The sequence below is a fragment of the Amblyraja radiata genome, chromosome 13 (assembly GCF_010909765.2).
Source record: "Amblyraja radiata isolate CabotCenter1 chromosome 13, sAmbRad1.1.pri, whole genome shotgun sequence".
NCBI classification, from domain to species: Eukaryota; Metazoa; Chordata; class Chondrichthyes; order Rajiformes; family Rajidae; genus Amblyraja; species Amblyraja radiata.
Genome location: NC_045968.1, coordinates 49,467,605 through 49,492,087, shown reverse-complemented (window position 1 = coordinate 49,492,087; position 24,483 = coordinate 49,467,605). Strand labels below are relative to the sequence as shown.

Here is a 24,483-nt window from a genome sequence, read left to right as displayed (position 1 = left end):
TAGAAATCAAGAAAGAGCAAACAAATAACACACCCAAGAACAGCCAATCAAGTCACATATATTGGTCTTATTTCCAAAATATTAATAAAATTATTGTAAATAGCATGTACTATAAATGAGTCTTTGGGTAATTGTAGATTATGTTTAAATCCGCTGCTTTCCACTTACATAGAAGAAATGGGGCTAGAAGTGGGCAAACAAGGGGAAACATGGCTCCCATTGCACACAATTAAAAGGTTGTGCTTCTTTAAGACCTAAAAATACATCAAGCTCTGAGCCTCTACAATGTTTCCTTCTGCTGAATTATCCAGTTTTCCTATTGTTGATGTTTGTTCATATATCCATAATTTCAAGATGCATTCATGTCTGTTCAATTCTTATAAACAGTTGCATCTGCTAACTGATTAGATATTGGAGCAGTTGTGTATTTGAAAGTTTAATTTTTCAAATTTCCAGTGTTTTACTAGCTGCCAACAATGATCATCTTGCAACTGGATACATCAGAAATAGAATAAAGAATACCATTCTACAGGAAGCTTTTGTGCTTTAAGCATATTTTGTAAGTTGTTCAAACCTAATTTGCTGCAGTCAACACACACTGTCTAAGTTCAACAAAATCAGTGAGTTTTTACAATCACATTTACTGTCACATTTGACTGGATGCGAGAAGGTGCAATGGAGAAGTCCCCTATTGGCCACTTAGCTGTGAAGATGACTATACTTGTCTCTTCAAGATAGGAGACAATGTTACCTTGCCTCATTGCACAGCATGCTGGAGATGCTGGATTATTTTTCTAATGATAGCTTTATACATACCCTCAGGAACAATCAACATCATCATCTGCAAAGCGAAACCAACACAGACTAGATATTTCAGAGAAAAGCTCACTTTCTTTTAACACTCAAAATTCAAGGAAACTAAACATTGAATTCAAAGCTCCAAGATTTAATGATATGGTCACAGATGTTTCCTTTTGTTATCCTGTGATTCCATGTATTTATCACAATCACATTTCAAAGTGATTATCAAAATACATTTCTTAGTATAATCTACTTCTGCCCAGATTGTATTACCATGTCAACTGGTTGATTTCAGGCAGAATATTTTCATTAAATATAAACATTTATGAGCTACTGGTTGAAATATTAAATTAATGATAAATATTTTAAAATTGGATGCAAAAATGGGATTATCCTTAAACTGATGACACTAGACTAATTAAAATGCCATAATTTAGCTCCCTTACATATGATCGATAAGTAATGCTAAGAACCAGTGCAATCTTTCATGATACAATTTTATTAAAGACTGAAAATACTCTTCAACAATGTTCTTTGTAAATGTTATGCATAAACCTGGCATACCAATAAAAGGGATCTCGACCCAAAACGTCACCCATTCCTTCTCTCCAGAGATGCTGCCTGTCCCACTGAGTTACTCCACCATTTTGTGTCTATCCCAATAATCAACACAGGAAGGAGATGGTATTTCATTTGTTTTTCATTCATTTCGTCAGAGGCAAGTGATTTGGTTTTAGTGATTGCAGTTTGAAGAGTTCAATGTACATCCTGCATTTAAAAATACATCTAACTGACTTGGAAGTTTGGAAAAGGTCATCACCTCCGTTTGCTTGGGATCACTCCGATTTCCTCACTCTCGCCATCCAACGTCACCTGTCGGGCCTGCCACCACTCATCATCTGATGCATTGATCACGTGAAGGATATCGCCAAAACTGAAATTAAGGCCTTGGCTTGGCAGACCACTGTCTTTGGTCTTGTCATAATCAAACAAAGCTCTGAATTAAAAAAAGAAAGAAATTATTACACAGAATTAATACAATATTACCGGCACAGAAATAGGCCATTTACTCGAAATAATATGTTTACAAAATAATTCAATTTGAGTTCCAACTAAGCCTCCTGCTTTATCTAATTATCTCTCCCCATCTCCTTCTCCTGCATGTGCTTCTCTTAAATGAATCAATACTCTTTGCCTCAACCAATTCCTGTGACAGTGAACTCCATGCACTCTCCATCCCAATAGGAGGTTTCCTTCTAACTCCCTAGGAAAATCATTATGAACATTTTATCGTGGTGTCTAAATTGGCTTGCCCTGTCACTATGGTAATTCCCCCAATTTCAGGCACCTCAGATTATGAAAAAAACAGAATGGCACATTGGTGCAGTAGTTAGAAGTGAAAATGCTCTATATGCTTGTTCCAATAAATCTTTCAACATTTTTAAGACTTTTACTGGATCACCCGCCCATTTCAAGAAGAGATAGCTGCATTGCTTACAATTTATTATAGAATAGCTCACCCACAATAAATATTTCAGATACTTTCTATTTTTGGCAAAATAGAAAAATGCTGGAAAGAAAGGTCAAGCTGGATCTGTGAAGAGAAGCAGTTTATAACAATCTGAATTTTGCCAATAGCTTCATTTGGGAATACTAATTTTAGGAAGTGTTCACAGATGATTTTTCCATGATAATGTTTTAGTCCTCACAAAATTCAGCTGGACAGTGATCACTTCATGAATTTACTAATAGTTATACTGGGAAATATGGCTGTTGAGAGGAAAAAAATACTGTAGCTGTGAAAGTCATTTTCAGGTGACTTACATTAGCTTACTAGAAATACAGAGTGGAAACAGGCCCTTCGGCCCACCTAGTCTGCGCTGACCAGTGATCCCTTCACACTTACACTATCCTACACACACACACAAGGAACAATTTACAATTATACCAAGCAACTTATGTTTGGACATCATCACGTGATTACAATTTACATTTGGAAGTCCGATCGTACAGGACCTCTCCAGTCACGTCAGAGTTGGTCACAAAATTGACAAGTATGAAGTCAGTGGGTAGTGGTGGGAAGCCCAAGTTCAAAATTCCAGACTATTATTTCAAGGGTAATTCAGCCCTGACTGTGAAAAACAGTGGCCGGCCGGCAGTGCATCACCAGCGTGACAGACGATCGGGCGGTGGAGACGGAGAGGAGGTCGTCCCATGTGACGGGCGCGACGGCGACTTTTCAACTGCGCTTGTCCGCGGTGGCGCTGGAATAACGACTGCCGCCGCCATGTTGTTGAACTTCAAGAAGCCCAGCGGAGCGCGCAGCACGACTTGATGACGTGTTCACAGGCTTCAATCCAGAGCCCGTGGGGGGGAGGAGGGTGGCTGGGCCACGTAACTGGCTGCGCATTGAAAAGTCTGCGCAGCTGGTCGCGAGGAGCAAAGGCATTGTGACGTCATCACCTCGCTTCAGATTCAGTTAGATTTTAAACCAATTTTAGTAAAAAACTCGGGAAATAATTAACCAAATTTTCAGATGAGGAGATTTTTGATTTCTTGAGGTAAATCTCTACCGAAAATGTCTCCGTTACTGTGTCTGGTTTTGGAGGAGATGTGACTTACAACCAAACAAACTAATGAAGAGAGTTTTAATAGTATCTGATAATATTAAGAATAAGGGGTAAGCCATTTAGGAATGAGACGAGGAAAAACCTTTTCACCCAGAGAGTTGTGAATCTGTGGAATTCTCTGCCACAGAAGGCAGTGGAGGCCAATTCACTGGATGCTTTCAAGAGAGTTAGATTTAGTTCTTAGGGCGAAAGGAACCAAGAGATATGGGGGAAAAAAACAGGAACGGGGTACTGATTTTAGATGATCAGCCATGATCATATTGAATGGCGGGTGCTGGCTCGAAGGACTGAATGGCCTACTCCTGCACATAATTTTCTATGTTTCCATGTTTCTATTAGAGGGCATAGCTTTAAAGTCAGAGGGGGAAAGTTTAAAGATGATGTCCATGGCTATTTTTTATTTACACAGAGAGTGGTGGATGGCTGGAACACACTGCCAGGGTGGTGGTGAAGGCAGATATGATAGAGGCAATTCGGAGGCTTTTAGATAAGCACATAGATATTGTGTAAGAAGGCACTGCAGATGCTGGTTTAAACCGAAGATAGACACGAAAAGCTGGAGTAACTCAGCGGGACAGACCACATCTCTGGAGAGAAGGAATGGGTGACGTTTCAGGTCGAGACCGGCGTGGATTCGGTGGGCTGAAGGGTCCGTTTCCATGCTGTGTCCCTAATCTAAACTAAACTAATCTTTAAAACTCTGCTACTTTTAGTCTTGCCTCTCTCTTAGTCTCCATGTTTTATATGATCTCCGTTTGATTTGTCAAGCTTGTATTTTTTTCTCTCCCAATAAATATCTGGAAGTTGTAAATGTGTTCAGCAATCAAGTTATATTTTCAGATATGTTACTGAAAATACAGAAATGCAAGAAGCAAACTAATTTCACATTTGAAAACTTAAAGCACTATGTTTGGCTTTAAACTAGTTAACAGGGTAAGTGGTAGAATTCAGGAACAACTTAAATTTAAGAGCAGCAAGTCCAAGACCAGAGAGGTAATCTTGGTTTGAATGGATTAAAGGACTAAAGCAGCATTAGGCCCAAACTAAAAAAAATGTTGACGGCAATATAAATCTAAGAGGTACATAGAGAACAAAGTTGAATTTTACTTCGGAGTCACGTGAGTGACTACGTGAAGAACCCGTCCAGCACGCATGCGCGACATGAGCGTTCACGCAGTGCAACAGCGACGAACGGGAGTACAGGCGCTCCCGCTACAAGCCTGAAGGAACGGACCGTTAGGTAAGTACTTACCCACAGGTTCGAATTCACTACTTTGCTCCTCTTTGTTGCTCCAGGGGAACTGGAGACAGCAAAGCAGCACAGAGGGAAGCGGCCCCCGTTCAACTCCAGGGAAGGTACGTTCCATCAGTGGAGGGGGGAGAGGCGGCACCGGGACCGCACACGCTGCGGTCCACAGTCAGGGTACTGAGCCGATGCCCAGTCCGCTAACAGCTGTCTGACCAACAGCAGCGGACTGGAGGGAAACTCAAAAACCGGCCGGTAACCCCTGCATACTCCCGACAAGGAGACTCGCCGCCCGAGAACCGCAGAAATGCCGCCTGAAAACGGCAGGCAGCCTTTAGTAGCAAAGCCAGCAACCAAACCTCGGGCTGGAGACAGACACGGAAGATGGAATCGGCACTTCAAACTACCGCCCGAGAGCAAGTAAGTGTCTGTTCTCCAAGCCTAGAGTAAGGTCATGGAGCCAAAAACTCCAGCGAGACTTGCCTCAGGAGCAGGGGCAAGCTCGCCAAGGGAGCATAACACTCCCACTCCAGTGCACTAACAGCACTGGCCATCTCCTTTATCGAGGGATCGATGGCGACCAGGGCTGGGCTGGTCTAGAAGAGGTGTCACTGGCTGAACAACATCGGGAGTATGCTTGAGGTACAGGATCAGGAAGAGCTGCTGGGTGTGGCCGCTATGTGGCTCCACCACTAGCGAGATGGCTTTTCAGTCTCAACTGACAGCCAGCTTACTACCTGTTCTTTTCAAAAAACCTCTCCAAGACAGGTAGTCATGAGGCGTTGGATTTCATCACGCCTCCCCTAAATTGCATTTACTCAAAGTGCCCACCATTATTGGGGGATACATTGAGCATAGCTTTTTAAAACCCAAATATCTTAAATTGCATTTGATACCCCTGACGTCGGCTATCATTTTCGCAAGCTCATTCCAGAGGGGCATACTGTTCACAGTATGCTCTGCAACTTCTCGAAGGAAGTTATAAAACCTGCCCTCAACCTAAAAAATTCACAGGACTGTGAGAACGCCGACCTCACAACCACAGATCCTGCTATCTGGCTAAGTTACCAAACCAAGCCTAAGGAACTGGACGAAGAATCCAAAATATTCGGCATCAGAGGGCAGGGCCTGGAATGAGCACTACACAAAATCAGACAGCAGTACCTCCACGCGTCCACCAGTAGGCGTCTACTTAATAGTACTGGTGAAAGCTCGGGGCCCGCATGCCAACCCCCGTAAGCCCTTTCAGGCCAGGGTCCAGAGCGGGCCCCATGGAAAATGCGACACCCCCAACAACACCATCCCTACAGAAAAGGAACCAGAAACCGAAGAAATGAACACACCACTAAACAACAGTGAAGATAGATAAGTATGGTTCCTACCATCACATAAAAGGTGAAGGGTTTGTACTAACGGGGGGGGGGGGAATCACACCTGGGTTGGGAACATGAAGAACTATCACACTTGGTAGTTATATATCAAAAGTATTCAAGGATAAAAATTGAATTAAGAAATCCATCACTTCTCGGCCTTTTGGCTAAGATCATGTGTAGTATCTGTTCTTATCAGTTTAATATCTGATACGTCCCTTATCTAGGGACCATATATTACCAGTTCAGCATGCACCCCAAAGGGGTCTACCCTCCCACTAAAAAAGAACATGAGGGACTAGATAACTGGAGAAGATATACTAAGGATCATAAAGAAGCCTAATATGAACCTTTGGTACCAACAAACCCAAGATGGTGAATGTCGCACCATCATTGATATACAAGGGGTCATAAGAAGCCGAATATGAACCTTTGGTACCAAAAAATCCAAAAATGGTGAATGTCGCACCATCATTGACTTTACCACTTGAGTATTTTCACCAGGTTACACACTTATGGAAATTGTAACTGCTAACCATGGATTTCCGAGGATACTTTATGGTAGACATCAACTTAAAAGATGCATACTATTCAGTACCCATTCATAAAATTTCGGAGATACCAATTTACCTGGATGGGGTAACTATGGCAGTATAAATTATTGACAATGGCTAATATAAGCCAAAACTGTTCCCAGATATTCAAACCAGCCCTGACACTATTAAGGAACATATCGTCATGGCATGTCTCTATGATATTAACGACAGACAAATCCATGGGAATAGCTAATCAGCAGCATTAGCTACAAAAACTTATTTAGCCTGAGCCTGTCATACAATCCAGATAGATCTACGTTGACACTATCCACAACTTTTGACTATCTGGTATTCAATTAACTCTACCCACTCATCTATAACATTGCCATAAGGAGAGTCAGCATATGACACAACCTGTAACAATTAATGGTATCAATCAACCAACCATTCAACAAGTGGCTAGAGTAATTGGGAGTTAGTAGCAGCATTACCTGCTACTTAACTTGAACCTTTCCATTAGAGCTAAGGTGCTAATGTTTAAACTAAATACCCATACCCAGAACATGGTGACAAATGGACTAATCAGGAGTCGTCATCACTATAGACACTGGGCATAAAATCTAGTTGGAAATATTGAGTACGTTCTATTGGTAAAAGCATATTATTCAGTAGTGCACCATTTTGTATGTTCGTTTATAATTAACAACATCACAGTGGTGGCATACACCAACCACTTGGGCAGAATAAATCGATATCATGTGACAATTTATTTAACAATTGGTAACCGTATGTCGTCAAACATATTCGACCATCAGCAAACTTACCTACCAGGTGAGCTAAATACTGTAAACAGACATATTAAACCAAAGTATTTGCTGAAATTACAAAGCATATGGAACACCAGATATCGATTTCCCTGTATTTCAATTGAATCACCACGTACCAATGTATGTCGCATGAAACCAAACTTTGAGGCAGTGGCAATGAATACATTTCCGCTGAACTGGGGGGGGGGGGGGGGGGGGGGGGGGGGGGGTAATCTAATCTCTATGTTCTCCCCCCTTTTTTCCTACCTCATCAGTCAGGTACTACGGCCTCATCAGTCGGGTACTACGCAAACCCACAGTCATGGTTCCCAGTGGTCCTCGACATGGTCATCAAAACCCTAATGACTTCCCAATAGCCCAGACTTATCAACTCACCCAGTTTCAGGCATAAGCCACCCATGCCACGATAAATTAAACTACTGGGTTGCAGATTTGAAAAGACCATTACTGGGCCTGGGTTGCAGAATTGGGAAGACCACTGCTGGGCCTGGATTGTCAAACAGCACTATCGACACGATGATAGCATCCCATCGCATATCCACTAGGGAACATACTTGGCGAACATCAAGAAGTGGGAAGATACTATTCAAATACAGGAACTACATATTCAACTACACCAAAACCTATACTGGAGTTCCTGGCAGGTCTTCACCACAATGAAGGACTCAGCTACTGCGCCATCAACACAGCCAGAAGTGCTCTGTCAGCCTACTTAACTCGGGCAACAGGCCATAGGGTACCACCCGCTGGTGATCAAATTCAGGAGAGGCATATTCAACTCTAATCCCCCAGACCTAGGTACACCCAAATCTGGGATGTCAGTGTGGACCTGACGTACCTTAGGGGATGGTCACCAGCCAGGTCCCTCACCCTGGAACAGCCCACCCTGAAGACGGTCATGCTGATGGCCTTGTCTCAGCACAAAGAGTCCAGTTCCTCCATCTACTACGATTGGACAATTTGGTTTACTAGACCGTGTTACATTTACCATTAGGGGCTGGTCAAACAGAGCAGACCAGGAACATCAGGTCTAGTCATGGAATTCCGAGCATACCCACCTGAACCACGGTTATGTGTCATGACCCACTTATTGAACTACATCGACACAATAAGTAATCCTCGAGGGAGAGAAAAAGCCTTATGGGTCAGCCACAAGAAACCTTATGGTCGGGTGACGAGCCAAACTATCTCAAGTGGCTCAAGCAGGTACTGGGAGTTGCTGGAGTACATACTAACGTGTATAAATCTTACTCCACCCGGGCAGCATCCACATCAGTGACTAAGAGGATGGACGTGCCTATGGACCACATCTTGGCTACAGCGGGGTGGTCTAGGGAGTATACGTTCCAAACTTTTATAACAAGCCGCTGGCAGAACCTGTATCGTTTGCAGAAAAAGTATTAGAATCTGCAAATAATATATAATTTAAGCCAGGGGGAGCATTTTGGTCTTGTTATTGTTAATAACACCATTATTGTTTTAAAAAGAGATTCATGGTTGATTACAATAACATACTTCCTCCCTCGAATGACTTCGGCAGCGAATGAAGTATGAACTGTTACACGGTTTGAAATCACAGAGCTTTAAAATCTTCACGTAGTCACTCACGTGACTCCGAAGTAAAATAGTAAGATTAAACGAGAACTTACCAGTTTGAAGTTTGATCTGTATTTTATGAGGAGTTATGATGAGGGATTACGTGCCCTTCGCTCCCACCCTCAATAATAGAGATCAAACTGGTATAAGCTCTCCTTTTCTTTACTATATTTATTTCAATTACTGTGTCTTTCTGTGATTCCACACCGCTGCTTTGAAGTATGTCGCGCATGCGTGCTGGACGGGTTCTTCACGTAATCCCTCATCGTAACTCCTCATAAAATACAGATCAAACTTCAAACTGGTAAGTTCTCGTCTAATCTTACTATTAATGGCCATCTTTGTGATATATCTGCAGGGTGAGAATGAACCAGGATACTTGTTAAAAAGATGTGATGAGCAAAGTAAAATAGACAGGATTGTGAGAGTGGCTGAAATAACTCTGATCATGTCACAAACAACGTAAGAATCAATTTGGTGGATTATGAAACAAGAAGACACAATGGTGTAAAATATTTATAGGATTCCAAACATGCGATTTAATATTGGTCCAAGTATAATCCAGACGTGCACATAATAACTGCATATCTGAAAAATTGATAGCTGGTGAAACTTTATTTCTAGTTTCATTACAACTATATTTTAAGTTTAAGGATAAGGGGGAAATCTTTTAGGACCGAGATGAGAAAAACATTTTTCACACAGAGAGTGGTGAATCTCTGGAATTCTCTGCCACAGAAGGTAGTTGAGGCCAGTTCATTGGCTATATTTAGGGAGTTAGATGTGGCCCGTGTGGCTAAAGGGATCAGGGGGTATGGAGAGAAGGCAGGTACAGGGTACTGAGTTGGATGATCAGCCATGATTATATTGAATGGCGGTGCAAGCTCGAAGGGCCGAATGACCTACTCCTGCACCTATTTACTATGTTTCTATGTATGATGGCCCATTGTATTAGGAGAAGCCGATCAAGATAGACCCTGAATGTTACAGAATTAAGAACCGTAAATTCACATGAATTCCATCTTCATAAGTTCATATGTGATTGGAGCAAAATTCGGTCATTCAGCCCATGGTCTACTCTGCCATTCAAACATGGCTGATCTATCTCTCCCTAACAGCCCCATTCTCCTGCCTTCTCCCCAGATCCCAACACCCATATTAATCAAAAATCTTTCTATCTCTGCCTTTTAAATATCCATTGACTTAGCCTTCACGGCCTTCTGTGGCAATGAATTCCATACATCCATCGCCCTCTGACTAAATAAATTCCTCATCTCCTTCCTAAAGGTACGTCCTTTTGCTCGTCTGTAAAACTCTAGGTTAAAGTCTCAAGCTAACAGGTTTTTTTTAAAGCTACATCATCAAATAAAATACACCTGGCAGTATGAAATTAATGCACCTGCAATTTATTTTAACTTCTGAAAATGGTCCAAAAAGTATTGAAATCCATTAAATACCTTGTCATTTATGCCCTTTTTCTCCATCAATTTCCCAAATAAGGTTTTTATTACTGCAGCAATCAGTTGCTAAGCGACCACTTTATATAAAATCTATTAACAACCATTCAGCTAATGTGGTTTGGATAGTCCAAGCATAGCAGTCTGAGGCAAATGGGACTCGAGTCATTTAGGTTCCAAGGCGGCAAGGTATCAGCAATTTTATTTGGTAAATTCCTTTCGTTTTTGAAAATGAGTGCTATTTCCTAAATTCCTTCAAAATTTTGACTTTGAGAACACTAGGCAGTGATTGATGTAAATGTTAGTTGAATTCCCTGTGTACACAGGGCCTTCATGAGAGACGGGACTGGCTAGCAAGAGATGGCTGTCCAGATATAATCCAACCATTTCAAATGTTCTGTCAATGCTTTTATGAATTGGATTCTTGCACCCAAAATTGAAATGTAAATGGGCGTGCAAAATGTTGTGCTGTGTTATGTATTGCTGAAAGAAGGGCCTGAGGTTGGAAGGGGAAGATGGTAAGATGGGAGAAAGAGAGGATGTGTGGGAAAGCAAGGGCAATAAGGAAGGTGCAACAAATAGTCAGTAACATTCACACTGCAAAAAGATGGAGAATGGGGAAAACTAGGGGGGCCCTGAAATGGTGTTTTGTTCTAGACCTAACAAGTAATTGATGCTTCCATCAAATCAATGTTAAAAGCCCAGGTTAAAAGCAATAAGAAAAATCAGAGTGGAAATACAAAAAATAAACTAGAGGTTAAGGTAGAGGAGGAAGGTTTCAAGATGTGAGTCAGGTGTTCCCCTCCCACAGACCCCACAGATTGACAGAAGCCTGGGACATGCCAGGGGAGATGGTGGAATCAGATACAATAGCACTATTTAAAAGGCATCCAGGCACCCTCCAGTTTAGGCACAGAAGTGTGGGAAATAGAGCTATGGTTGATGGCTCTGTATACCATAATAGAGGGGAAAATCAAGACAGGTTAGAAGAACTCGTGCAGAGACGCCATCGTTAGGACAGTTACAAAGGAGCCAGGGAAAACTGGAAGAATTAGTTTTAGAGATGCAACGTGGAAACAGGCTCTTCGGCCCACTGAGTCCGTTCCAAGCACATTCACCCAAACACTAGATCTATCCTACACACTGGGGACAATTTACTGAAGCCAATTAACCTACAAACCTGCATATTTTAGGAATGTGGGAGGAAACTGGAGCACCCTGAGAAATCTCAGGTGGTCACAGGGAGAATGTACAAATTCCATACAGACAGCACCCAAGGTCAGATTCAAACCTAGGTCATGGTGCGGAGTTGTTATAAGAGACAGGCTGGGAAATGTTATTAAGATAGCTGAGGAGTTTAGTGGATATAATCGATGTCTCACCTGCTCCTGAAATGAAGAATAGGGTAGTTGAGAATGGGGAAGAACATGGATATGGAATATGTGACGACAACAGTTGGTTATTGCCACAAAAGGTGACAAAATATTTGCATTCAATATGAAGCAGCACCCATATGGTCATCATAGATGACAGAGGGTTGTGATGGGAGGATGTTATTCTGCCTGTAGGTCTGTGACCAGTAGTGTTACACTGGGATCTGTACTAGGACCTCTGCTGTTCGTATATAAAAGCAACTTGGTTGTAAATATGGACGGGTTAGTTAGTAAATTTGCAGACACCAAAATTGGTGCATTTGCTGATGGAGCAAGGAAGACAGTCAAAGAGCATACACAGGACTATCTCTGTTACAAATACGGGCGGACAAATGGAGTTGAGAGCTGTTGCACTTTGGGAAGTTGAATGTAAGGGGAGAGTGTGCAGTTACTGGCAGGACCCTTAACAGCACGGATGTACAGAGGGACCTTGGGATCTAAAGCCATAGGTCATTGTAAATGGCATCACACTTAAATAGGATGGTAAAGGCGGCATATGGTGTGCTTGCCTTCATCAATCGAGACATTGAGTATAACATTCAGGAAGTCATGTTGCAGCTTTAAAAAAACTTGATTAAGCCGCATTCGAAGTGTTGTGTGCAGTTGCCCCATTACAGGGAAGATGTGGAGGCTTCGGAGAGGATTGGAAAAGAGGTAAACATGGATGATGTTCCTGGATTACAGGATGTCAGCTATAAGAAAAACTTGGATTCTCTTCTCTTGAATGTCGGATATTTGAGGGGAGACCTGATGGAAGTGCATAAAATTATGAGAAGCGTAGATAGTCGGAACCTTTCTCCCAGCGTGGAAAATATCAAAAACTAGACGGAATAGCTTTAAAGTGAGAGGGGCCAAGTTTAAAGGTGGTGTGTGGAGCAAGTTTTTATTCTCACAGAATGTTAGGAGTCTGGCACGCACTACCAGCATTGAGGATGGAGATACTATAGAGGCATTTAAGATGATATGCACATGACATGTAGGGAATGGAGGCATATGGATCACGTGCAGGAAAAGGAGATTAGTTTAACATCATGGCATCATGCTCGACGCAGATATTGCTGGCTGAATGGCCTGTGCCTGTGGCGTCCTGTTCTATGTTCTCTTTGTGTGCATCTGTATTGCGGAGAACTGTTAGGCTAGAGAGAACATTTTGTACTGGTTGAAAAGATTCACACGAAGGAACATCGTTTATCAATGGGACATTCTTATCATGAAAGAAGCTGGTAAACACATCAACATGAGGTGGAAATTTGGAATTCTTCCAGAAAGGACAACTGACTCAACTGTATTTTATTTACTACCCTAAGTAAAAAAATAGTTTATTCTCAGATTTAAACCATATACGGAAAAGAGAAGCACTTGGAATAAGCAGGAAAAACAGACGGTTTAAAAGGGATTTTATTGAACAGTGCATGGAGCTATTATAATGTTCCTAACGGGGGCATATACAATTTGGAGGCGAGAAGTCCAGGAGCAATTTACTTGGTCACCAATTAGCCAAGGTATGGTACCTGGTAGATTTGAACATCCAATTACCCTCTTTGGTGAACAGAAGATCCGATGGCACCATTTGAAATCAAACATGGCAACTCTTCAGCACTTCAAAAATCACAAACTTCCACATGTTGGACATAGAATCAGAGTCATACAGCATGGAAACAGGTCCTTTGGCCCAACTCATCCATGATGATTAGGTTTTATAGAAAAGATAGTCCAATTTGCCCCCTATCCTTCTCAGCCTTTCCTGTCCATATACCTGTCTAAGTTTCTTTTAAACGTCACCACTAAGATTCCTCTGGCAGCTCATCCATATATGCACTGCCCTCTGCATGAAGAAAATTACCCTAGATCTCTTAAATATTTTTCCTCCCACCTTAAATCTATGGCGTCTGGATCTGAACTATTCCACTCTGGAAAAAAAGACAGTGACCATTCATCTTATCAATGCCTCTATTGAATTTGGATATTTCCAGCAGGTCACCACCAGCCTTCTACACTCCACCCAACCCATCTGGCCTCACCAAGTCCTAATAACATCCTAATTGACCAAAATTGTATGATGTACTCTAAATGTGAGCATCTTGAACAGCTGTAGCATAACTCCTGTTCCAACTCCTGTGCACAATACCCTTACCAATCCAGGCAAGCGTGCCATATGCTTTCTTCACTACCCTATTTAGATGTGTTGCCACTTTCAGGGAACTATGTACCTGTGCACGTCTGTCTCTGCCCTGCAACACTCTCCAGGGCCCTATAATTTACTGCGAAAGTCCTGCTCCGGTTTAACGTGCCAAAATAAAATACCTTGTATTTGTCAGAATTAAAATGCATCTGCCATTCTTTGGCTTACTTCCCAAATTATCCAGATTAGCTTGTAAACTTAGACAGACCACCTCATTGTCGACCATACCACCAATTTTGGTCTCAACTTCAAATTTATTATGTTAACTATATTGTCATAATGTAGGTGGCAAATGACAGTGGGCCCAGCACAAATCCCTGTGTCACATCACTGGTGACAGGCCTCCGATCCAATACTTTCCACTAACCACCTTCTAACTCCTTCCACTGAGCCAATTCAAAATCTAGCATTTTTTAAAATCTTGATTTCAAATATGAAATAGAAATGAAGCATTGGAAATACTCTGCAGGTTAGGTATCATTGTGAAGAGAAACATAATTCATGTTTCAGGTCAATGATTGTTCTATTTTTAGTTTAATTTAGACATACCACATGGAAGCAGGCCCCTCGGCCCACAGAGTCCATGCTGACCATCGATCACCCGTTCACACTATATTATCACACTTACTCATCCAGTCCTTACACACTATGGGCAACTTACAGTGGCCAATTAACCTACAAACCCACATGTCTTTGGGATGTGGGGGGAAACCGGAGCACCCAGAGAAACCCACGCCATCACTGGGAAAACGTATAAACTCCACACAGACAGCACCCGAGGTTAGGATGGAGTCCGGGTCTCTGGTGATGTGAGGCAGCAGCTCTACCAGCTGTGCCGCAGCACTGAAGAAATGTTTTACAGGCTATATTTCTGTTTCAAATAATTACTTTGCTCCTTTTCACATTCTCAAGATTAACTTCCTTATTTTCCTCAGCTCTACAGTGTAATAATATCTGTAAGCTTACCGCATTTTAAACTTTGGTGAAGAGAATAAAAATAGATATGTTATATAAGTATTCTTTTTAACTTCTTCAAAGGGAATGCATCCGCGCTTATAACTGACATGCCATGGTACAGTAATGATTACCAACAGGAACTAATGTTCCCTGAGAACCAAAATACAAGCGGTTGCACACAATTAAATCCTTCCAATGGTTATTTAGTTAATAGATATTAGGAAATATATGCCAATTACAGTTAAACAAAGAAAACGCCATTAAAAAGGATTTGCCCAAAAAGGTGCTCAATTAAGAAAATGTGACCCCTAACAAACTATTGGGGCTTTCGGTTTGAAACCTCCGTAGCAGCTGGTACATTTATAATAAATTATTCTGCAAACCAGAAACTGATCCACTGGACATTTAATATTACATCTATTCTAATATTCAACTCAATAACTAATAGTCTATGAAATAAGTAAATGGCTAGGATGAACCTTTTTATTTTTCTATAAAGTGCATATCACATGAAAAAGTGAAAAATTCATCATCAAAAGAAAGGGAAAACCTTACAGATCACTGAATAAATCTGAATACATTTGAGTCTAGATTTCTTATTTCCACGTCTTTGACATCTGTAGACATTATCCAAAATACAGGCACTAAAGTGAGGATTAAGTTCATCTAGGAACTGTGCAACAGAACAAAACGTAGTAAGAAGAGCATAAAATGTAAGGGCCTGCTGTTCCACAAAGGAGTCTTAGTCTTTTTTCCCCTGACTCTAGCCTGAAGAAGGATCTCGACCCAAAATGAGACCCATTCCTTCTTTCCAGAGATGCTGCCTGTCCCACTGAGTTACTCCAGTATTTTGTGTCTATTTTAAACCAGCATCTGCAGTTCCTTCCTACACATTAGTTTATCATTGTTTTGTTTTTACCTGACATAGAGGGACCGCTTCTGGCTGGTTCGCAGTGACCCCGATCCAGAGCTGATACTGCTGTTCATCATCTGCTCCCGCAAGTCATGAATTTTAGCTTCAAATCTGCTGTATTCTGCAAAACAAAAAATCTTAAATCAACGTGTATTTATTTTACATCTACAAGCTAAAGCAATACATAAACATACAGATCCTATCTAAAAAGAAATGTTACTGTTTAGTGACAGACGATGACCATTTGTCAAAGTTAACAGTTTAGTTTGTGAATCACCACCTACAAGCCAATCAACATATTCGCACTTTTGCACTTACGTAAGCAGCCACTGCATTAAGTCAGTGTTGTTCTACTTAGGTAGAAAGGCAACAGTGAATGAAAACGGAATCATCTATCAGTGATTGCTCCCAATAAATTGAAACAATTCATAGTTATCGATGAGTTTAAACAAATGTATCATCATTAATATGATCCACCTAGAAATCTGTTAAATTCAGATATTAATTTGAGCAATGGAATGAAAAAATAAATGATAAAAATATATTATTAATCCCTGTGTGGAAATATTTTAGCATTAAGATACAGTCTACTGACTGAGCCCTGGAAATAAATTTGTCAACTGACAAAATAACAAGGGCTATGAAAAATAATTTGGAATGTGTAATAAACAAGGGCTACATATTATATATGCATTTCTAAGTGTTAAATAGATATCTGTACTTCTAAATCAAATGCCTTGTGTCAGTTTAAGATAACTCCCACATTAGATCTTTTAATACTAAATATATCATTTAGAGGTAATAATTTTTAAATGACTGAATCAGAGAAAATAGGAGGAAATAGCAGAAGAAGAATTTCTATATAGCACCTATTACATTATAGGCAGAAGAGAAGAGGAAGAAACAAGTAAGCTGCTGCACTGAATTATGTTACTGTTCTGTAATTAGAAGTTCGCACAGTGTGCAGATGATCACACTTCACAATCTCTCCACATTCAACAATGAATCTCTGCATTTCAAAGTAAAAAAACACCACTGTCAACATATTTAATGTTTGTCTAAAATTGAATTCTTACAAATTTCCAGCTTTAATCTGTGTTCATAGCCATAAAAAAAATACCGAATGTCAAAACAGTCCTATATTCATTAAATAACAAGTATAGTTAAGAGCAAATTTTTGAATTTGAAGCAAAAAATGTAAATACTTACCAATGGCACACAATATTTTGTTTAACGATCTTATGGTCTATAAAACCAGCTATTTTTTTTTGTACGACTGCCAATGTGGCAGCATTTGTAGGAGCTGCACAGAACTAATATTATTCAGAATATTACAAAGCACATTTCTAAATGGTGAATGCTGCAGTCCCATTATATTCTCAAGTGTACCTATTCTGCTTGAAGGTTTCCAGCATTGTAATAATCAGACAGGATTTCTTCAATAGAAATCTCACACTGACAACTTCAGTTGCTTTCTGTTGAAGCTAATTCAAGACACAGCAACAACAAATATCAGAAACCACCTTTAGCAGATTACTGTTATCAATGCATTCCACCCATTTTCACATATGGGGAAAAAAGTACTGCCTATAATAGCTTGGTTTGATTTTAAATATTAAATTCAGGAATACAATTTAATGTTGTGCAAAACACATTTTATTTCCCCAAGTAGCCTTGAACAGGCTTCATTCACACAATATCCCAGCGCATCTTGAACCAACTACCGTCCATGATTTGAAAATGAATGTTGTCAATATGCAAATCTTAATAGATAGTGTTTTGTTTTCCATCGGGGGTAGAATGGGGAGGATGAGGAAGGAAAGAGAGGAGAAAGGAAAAATATGTTATCAACACATCAACATGGTTTGTCAGTTACATTATTGATTGAATAAAATTAAGTTTATGAGGTATTGTAAAACCAGATGAAAACGGGCAAGTTTTCCTAATGTCCCCAAATAAAATCATTAAAATCAAATGAAATGACTGCCACAAAAACCGTGCTTACAGCTTGGACTACAATGCTTATATTTTGTTGCTTACTCTAACACACAAGAGCTACTTTGATACAAGTGATTAAGGTTTTCTTCAATTCAGTCCATAAACACAGCAATAGATTTAATACCATTTGAGGTTTGGTATCTGAGAAACTGCAGTTCTTTTAAGTAATGAAGAATTTTTGCAAAGGGAGACTTTAAAATAAACTACATTTGCTCCAGGAAGCATTTCTTCATTAAAATGCACTTGGACCTTCATATTAAACCTGGTTCCCAAGCAGTAGATATGTTAAACAGACATATTTATGCTTGATATTTGGTTATACATGGGATATTCAGCAATTGGATAGCTCTTTCAAGACTGTAATGTGGATATTATGGACAAACTGCAAAGGGAATTTCTAATCAATTAAAATCAATAAAAACTGCAGATGCACAAGAAGGAGAGTAATCTATGCACCTCTTGAAACAATAATTGAATTCCTAAAATTATCAGAGCAGTAACAAAGTGTGGGGTAGGGTAATTAAAGAAACAAAGAACCCTCTCCCTAAATACACGCAAAATCTGAGCGTCAATGGCGAGACCAACATTTATTGCCCCCCAAGCAATTTCAGAGAACTGTTAATAATCAACGAAGATATAGACAAAATGCTGGAGTAACTCAGCGGGTCAGGCAGCATCTCTGGAGAAAAGCAATAGATGGCGTTTTGGGTCGAGACCCTTCTTCATACTGGGAGTCAGGGAAGAGGGAAACTAAAGGTATGAAAAGGTACGGAAAAAATCAGAGCCAACACCGATGACCAAAGAGAGGTGGAGCCCACAATGGTACATTGTTGGCTGTGGAAGAGGTGATAATGAAGGGATACGAATAGTGAAACTAGCAGGATCTATTCTTGTGAGCCAATCATCCATGTGAGCCAAGAGTCATAAATTATCCAGACTGGGCAGGGACAGCAGATTTATTTTCCCCAAACGAAAAAGGTTTTTACATGAGTTTGGTGGTTTAATGGCTACACTTTCAGATGCAAGATCCTTTTTTTTTTTAAATGAAAATAAATTCCCTTGCTGACATTGTGGAATTATCTCAGGACCAACAATATCGCCCTCTGGAAAAGTATTCATTAAACTAACAGCTGTTAAACTAACATCTGTTGTCTAGAAATTACCAGAGACAATAAATAAATATTGGAGTGACTGAACAGTGAAAGGATTGGTAAAAGGTAAGTCATGCCTAACAAACTTGTTTAAACACTGTGATCAAAGTAGGAGACTGTTAGTTATACTGATATCCGGATGGCATTCAATCAAATCCCTCAGAATAAACCATCAACTAAAGATGAAACATAATTGAAGTCAAATTATTGTTCCCATTAGGTCAATGATTGACTGAGTAACAAAAGTAGCACTCTACTTGATAGGGTGGGACTTATTCTGTTAAGTCACAACTGCTCAGATTACTTAAAAATAATAGATAAACTGTTTTCTATCACTTCATCCAAGATACAAGAGGCAGGTGACATGGGAATCATTATCGATTGATGCGAGTTAGCATGAAATACACAGAGACACAAGAGAGATGCTGCAATTGTGTAAAAAGCAAACAGCTGGAGGGGTACCCGGACATGGCGTCGAAAGACGAGATGCCGAAGCGAAGAAGTGGAAGCCAAGTAACCGAACGGAAACGACACCGAAAAGCAAACTAACTGAATGGACTGCAGGAAATGCTACACTTGTCGCTTTACCTCCCCCCTCGACTCCATCCAAGGACCCAAGCAGTCGTTCCAGGTGAGGCAGAGGTTCACCTGCATCTCCTCCAACCTCATCTATTGCATCCGCTGTTCTAGGTGCCAACTGCTCTACATCAGTGAGACCAAGTGCAGGCTTGGCGATCCTTCGCCCAACATCTCCGCTCATATCGCATTAACCAACCCGATCTCCCGGTGGCACTTGAACTCCCCCTCCCATTCCGAATCCGACATTTCTGTCCTGGGCCTCCTCCATGGCCAGAGTGAGTCCCACCGCAAATTGGAGGAGCAGCACCTCATATTTTGCTTGGGTAGTTTACACCCCAGTGGTATGAACATTGACCTCCAATTTAAGGTAGTCCTTGCTTTCTCTTTCCTTCCTCTCCTCAGCTCTCCCACAGCCCACTGTCTCCGCCTCTTCCTTTCTTCTTCCCGCCCCCCCACCTCCACATCAGTCTGAAGAAGGGTCTCGACCCGAAACGTCACCAATTCCTTTGCTCCATAGATGCTGCCTCACCCGCTGAGTTTCTCCAGCATTTTTGTCTACCTTCGATTTTTCCCGCATCTGCAGTTCTTTCTTAACCAATCCGTCCTCGATTTCTAGAGCCACTTCCTTAAGTACCCTGGGATTCAGACCATCAGGTCCCGGGGATTTATCAGCCTTCAATCCCATCAGTCTACCCAGCAACATTTCCTGCCTAATGTGAATTTCCTTCAGTTCCTCCGTCACCCTAGATCCTCTGGCCACGAGCACAGCAGGTGATTGTTTGTGTCCTCCTTAGTGAAGACGGATCCAAAGTACATGTAAACTCGTCTGCCATTTCCTTGTTCCCCATAATAAATTCACCCTTTTCAGTCTACAAGGGTCCAATTTTGGTCTTTAAAAAAGAAATGTTGTGGTTTTTTTTGTGTGTTTTTTTTAATTTATTTATTTATTAGAAGTACAATAAGTTACAGTAATACACACCACATATATCTTATTACATTTGTTGTACCCCTTCATCTTTTGAGCTTTAAGAAAGATAGAAATAAAGGAAGTAAGGAAAGTGAGAAAGAGTCGTGATAGTGCGAGAAAGTGTTGGAAAAGGAAAAAAAAAAAAAAGCCCATTAGAGAGAGAGTTAGAGAAGAAAGTTAAGAAATAGACCCTAGAAAAGAGAGAAAGAAAGAGAAACACTTGCTCTATTATAAAAAACTACGCAAAAAGGGATATACCAACCATATTTTTCATCCCCCGTTACCAGATCCTGGCACCATTTATTTTTTAAATTACTGTTGCACCTAATACTTGTAGTAAGTCCATAAATGCAGACCACGGCTTTTGGAAGTGGTCTGCTTTGCCTGCGAGGAGGAGTCTCATATCTTCCAGGTGTAATGTTTCGAACATATTTGAAATCCACATTTTTATTGTTGCTATAGGAGCGTTTTTCCAGAATTTGAATATAAGCTTTTTTCCCCGTTATTAGCCCGTAATTAAATAAATTATTTTGGAACACGTTTAGTTCAGGGCTATCTTCCATTATTCCAAAGATAATCCATTCTGCTTTTGGTATCAGTTTTATTTAAAATAATTTTGTGAAGATTTCAAAGATTTCGGTCCAGAATTTTTGGATTTTTATACAAAAAACAAATGGGTGCGCTATGGTAGCTTCTTGAGTGGCATTTATCACAATGGGTGAGACGTTAGGGAAAAGTTTATTTATTTTGGTTTTTGAATAGTATAGTCTATGTCATGTTTTGAATTGAATTAGAGTATGTCTTACGTTAATCGAGCATTTATGCACATATAGTAAGTGTTTATCCCAGCTCTCTTTTGAAATTTTTATAGCTAGTTCTTGTTCCCAGTCTCTTCTAATACCGTCAGTTGTAGGTATTTCTATATTTAAAATAGTGTTATATAAGTATGATATTAAGTTTGCTGATTCGGCCTTTGTCTTCATTGCTTCGTCCAGTAAGTCTGGAGGCATATTATGATAATCTTTTGTATATTTTTTCAGATAGTCACATATTTGAAAATATTTAAAATATTGATTATTTCTCAAATTATATTTCAGTTGTAATTGTTGGAATTATAGTAATTTTCCAAATTCATACAAGTCTCCGAGCGTTTTGATTCCTATTCTTTCCCATTGTGTAAATGATTTATCTATACTAGAGGGTTTAAATGACGGATTATTGACTATTGGCGATAAAATAGATAGATTTCTTAATTTTAGATTCTGTTTTATTTGTTTCCAAGTTCTAATTGTGCAATGTATAATTGGATTTTTATTGTAATTTATGTTATTCAGATTCATTGGTGAGAGGAGAATCGCTCCTATATTACACGGGGAGCAGTCCTCTCTCTCCATTACAATTCAGTCCACCTGCTGGGCAGAATTGTCCAGCAGGTGAATCATATTTTTCCAATTTTGGTCTTAACTAATTTTTTCCTCTTCACATACCTAAAGAAGCTTTTACTATCCTTCTTTATATTCTTGGCTAGCTTACCTTCGTACCTCATTTTTCTCCCCGTATTGACTTTTTTGGTATCTTCTGTTGCTCTTTAAACATTACCCAATCCTCTGGCTTCCCGCTTATCTTTGCTATGTTATACGTCTCTTTTATTTTTATTCTGTCCCCGACTTCCCTTGTCAGCCACGGTCGCCCCTTACTCCCCTTGGAATCTTTCTTCCTCTTTGGAATGAACTGATCTTGCACCTTTTGTATTATTCCCAGAAATACCTGCCATTGTTCCACTGTCATCCCTGCGAGGGTACCTTTCTAGTCAACTTTGGCCAGCTTCTCCCTCATGGCTCCATAGTCCCCTTTGTTCAACTGTAATACTGACATCTCCGATTTACCTTTCTCCCTCTCAAAAGTTATCATATTATGGTAATTACCTCCTAAAGGCTCATTTACCTCGAGTTCCTTTATCAAATCCGGTTCATTCCACAACACTAAATCCAAAATTGCCTTCTCCCTGGTAGGCTCCAGTACAAGCTGCTCTAAGAATCCATCACAGAGGCACTGCACAAACTCCCTTTCTTGGTGTCGAGTACCAACCTGATTTTCCCAGTCTACCTGCATGTTAAAATCTCCCATAACAACTGTAGCATTACCTGTACGACATGCCAATTTTAACTCTTGATTCAACTTGCACCCTATATCCAGGCTACTGTCTGGGAGCCTGTAGATAACTCCCAAAAGGGTATTTTTACCCTTACAATTTCTCAGTTTTATCCATACTGACTCCACATCTCCTGATTCTATGTCACCCCTCGCAAGGGACTGAATTTCATTCCTCACCAACAGAGCTACCCCACTCCCTCTGCCCACCTGTCTGTTTATTTGATAGGACGTATACCCTTGAATATTCAGTTCCCAGCCCTGGTCCTCATGCAGCCATGTTTCTGTAATTCCCACAACATCATACTTGCCAATTTCTAGCTGAGCCTCAAGCTCATCCACTTTATTTCTTATACTTTGCGCATTCATATACAACACTTTGTCTTCGGTATTCACCTCCCCTCTCACTCCGGTCTATTGGCCCTGACCTTATTCTCTTATCCCTTCTCGAACTTTCCTTCCCATTAATTCGGAAGTCTTTTTTAAACTTTTCCTGTACTCACTTCCCCTTTAACTCCATCTTTATACTCCCAAGTTGTCAATCCCTCCCCCCCCACTATTTAGTTTAAACCCACACATGTAGAACTAGCAAATCTGCCTGCCAGAACGTTAGTCCCCCTCCAGTTAAGGTGCAACCCCGTCCCTTTTGCACAAGTCACCCCTACCCCAAGGAGATCCCTGTGGTCTATAAATCTAAATCCTTGCTCCCTGCACCAGCCCCCCAGCCACACATTCAGATCCCCTATCTCCCTGTTCCTGTCCTCACTAGCATGAGGTACTGGAAGCAATCCAGAGATAACCACCCTAGAAGTCCTGCTTTTCAGTTTCCTTCCTAACTCTCTAAACTCACGCTGCAGAACCACCTTCCTCTACTTCCCGAAGTCATTTGTGTCGACGTGCACAACTACTGCCGGCTGTTCACCTTCCCTCTCGAGGATGTTTTGAATTTGGTTTATGATATCTTGAACCCTGGCACCTGGGAGGCAACAGACCATCCTTGAGTCTCGCCTGCCGCCACTGAATCTCCTGTCCGCACCTCGGACAATGGAGTCACCCAGCACTATAGCTCTGCCCGACGTCGGTCTCACCGGTCGAATCTCATCGCCAGGATTGGAGCCACAGACCTGTCTGTCGCTCGGTTTGGAAGCATTGTCTGCCCCGGCAGCTCCCAAAAGGGTGTACCTGTTTCCATTTGGCACAGCCACTGGGGTCTCCTGCACTCCACGGTTACTCCCCTTTCTCAGTCACCAGCTGCTTCTCCAGTTCCCTAACACGTTCGTTCAGGAGCTGCACCTGGACACAATTTCTGCAGGTGTAATTTCCAGAAGCACCTGCAGTGTCCCTGCTTCCCACATCCTGCAGGAAACACACTGCTCCAACATGCCTGCCATTACTTCACAAGACAAAAGTCACACTTTCAAACAAGTGTAGCCTCCTTGCCTCAGCCTTTGAGGTATGTAGTCAGGTTTACCTTCCCGTTCCTTTCACATAGTACCGTACTTCTGCCAGCCTTCTTATTCCTCATTGGAAAGGTGGGGTCAAGGCAAGAGCGTTCACGTCGCGGCCCTGTTTCCACCAATCTTTCCACCACTCTGCACAAGAAGCTGAACACACTTTTCGACATCTGCATACAATGGCGTCTTGATGCAAGACAACTTTGTATGCAGATGCCGTAAAGTGTGTTCAGCT

At 40.9% G+C, this 24,483-nt stretch overlaps 1 protein-coding gene, 1 long non-coding RNA gene and 1 pseudogene across 19 annotated transcripts in view; 2 read left to right on the top strand and 1 right to left on the bottom strand.

Annotated features, from left to right (window-relative positions):
• The window catches only part of dlg1 (discs large MAGUK scaffold protein 1), a 356,942-nt gene that overhangs the window by 39,405 nt on the left and 293,054 nt on the right, over positions 1-24,483 (bottom strand). For all 18 annotated transcript variants that reach the window (XM_033032030.1, XM_033032037.1, XM_033032028.1 and 15 more), the window contains 2 exons: positions 15,955-16,069; positions 1,622-1,798 (listed from right to left, as the gene is read on the bottom strand). In XM_033032030.1, the coding sequence (XP_032887921.1) occupies positions 1,622-1,798; positions 15,955-16,069 (292 nt within the window). The remainder of the gene's footprint in view (positions 1-1,621; positions 1,799-15,954; positions 16,070-24,483) is intronic.
• On the top strand, positions 130-22,672 carry LOC116979996. The gene is made up of 3 exons (XR_004413819.1): positions 130-142; positions 8,383-8,385; positions 22,548-22,672. It is a non-coding gene; the product is annotated as an uncharacterized LOC116979996 (long non-coding RNA).
• Positions 6,195-6,308, top strand: LOC116980209 (annotated as a pseudogene).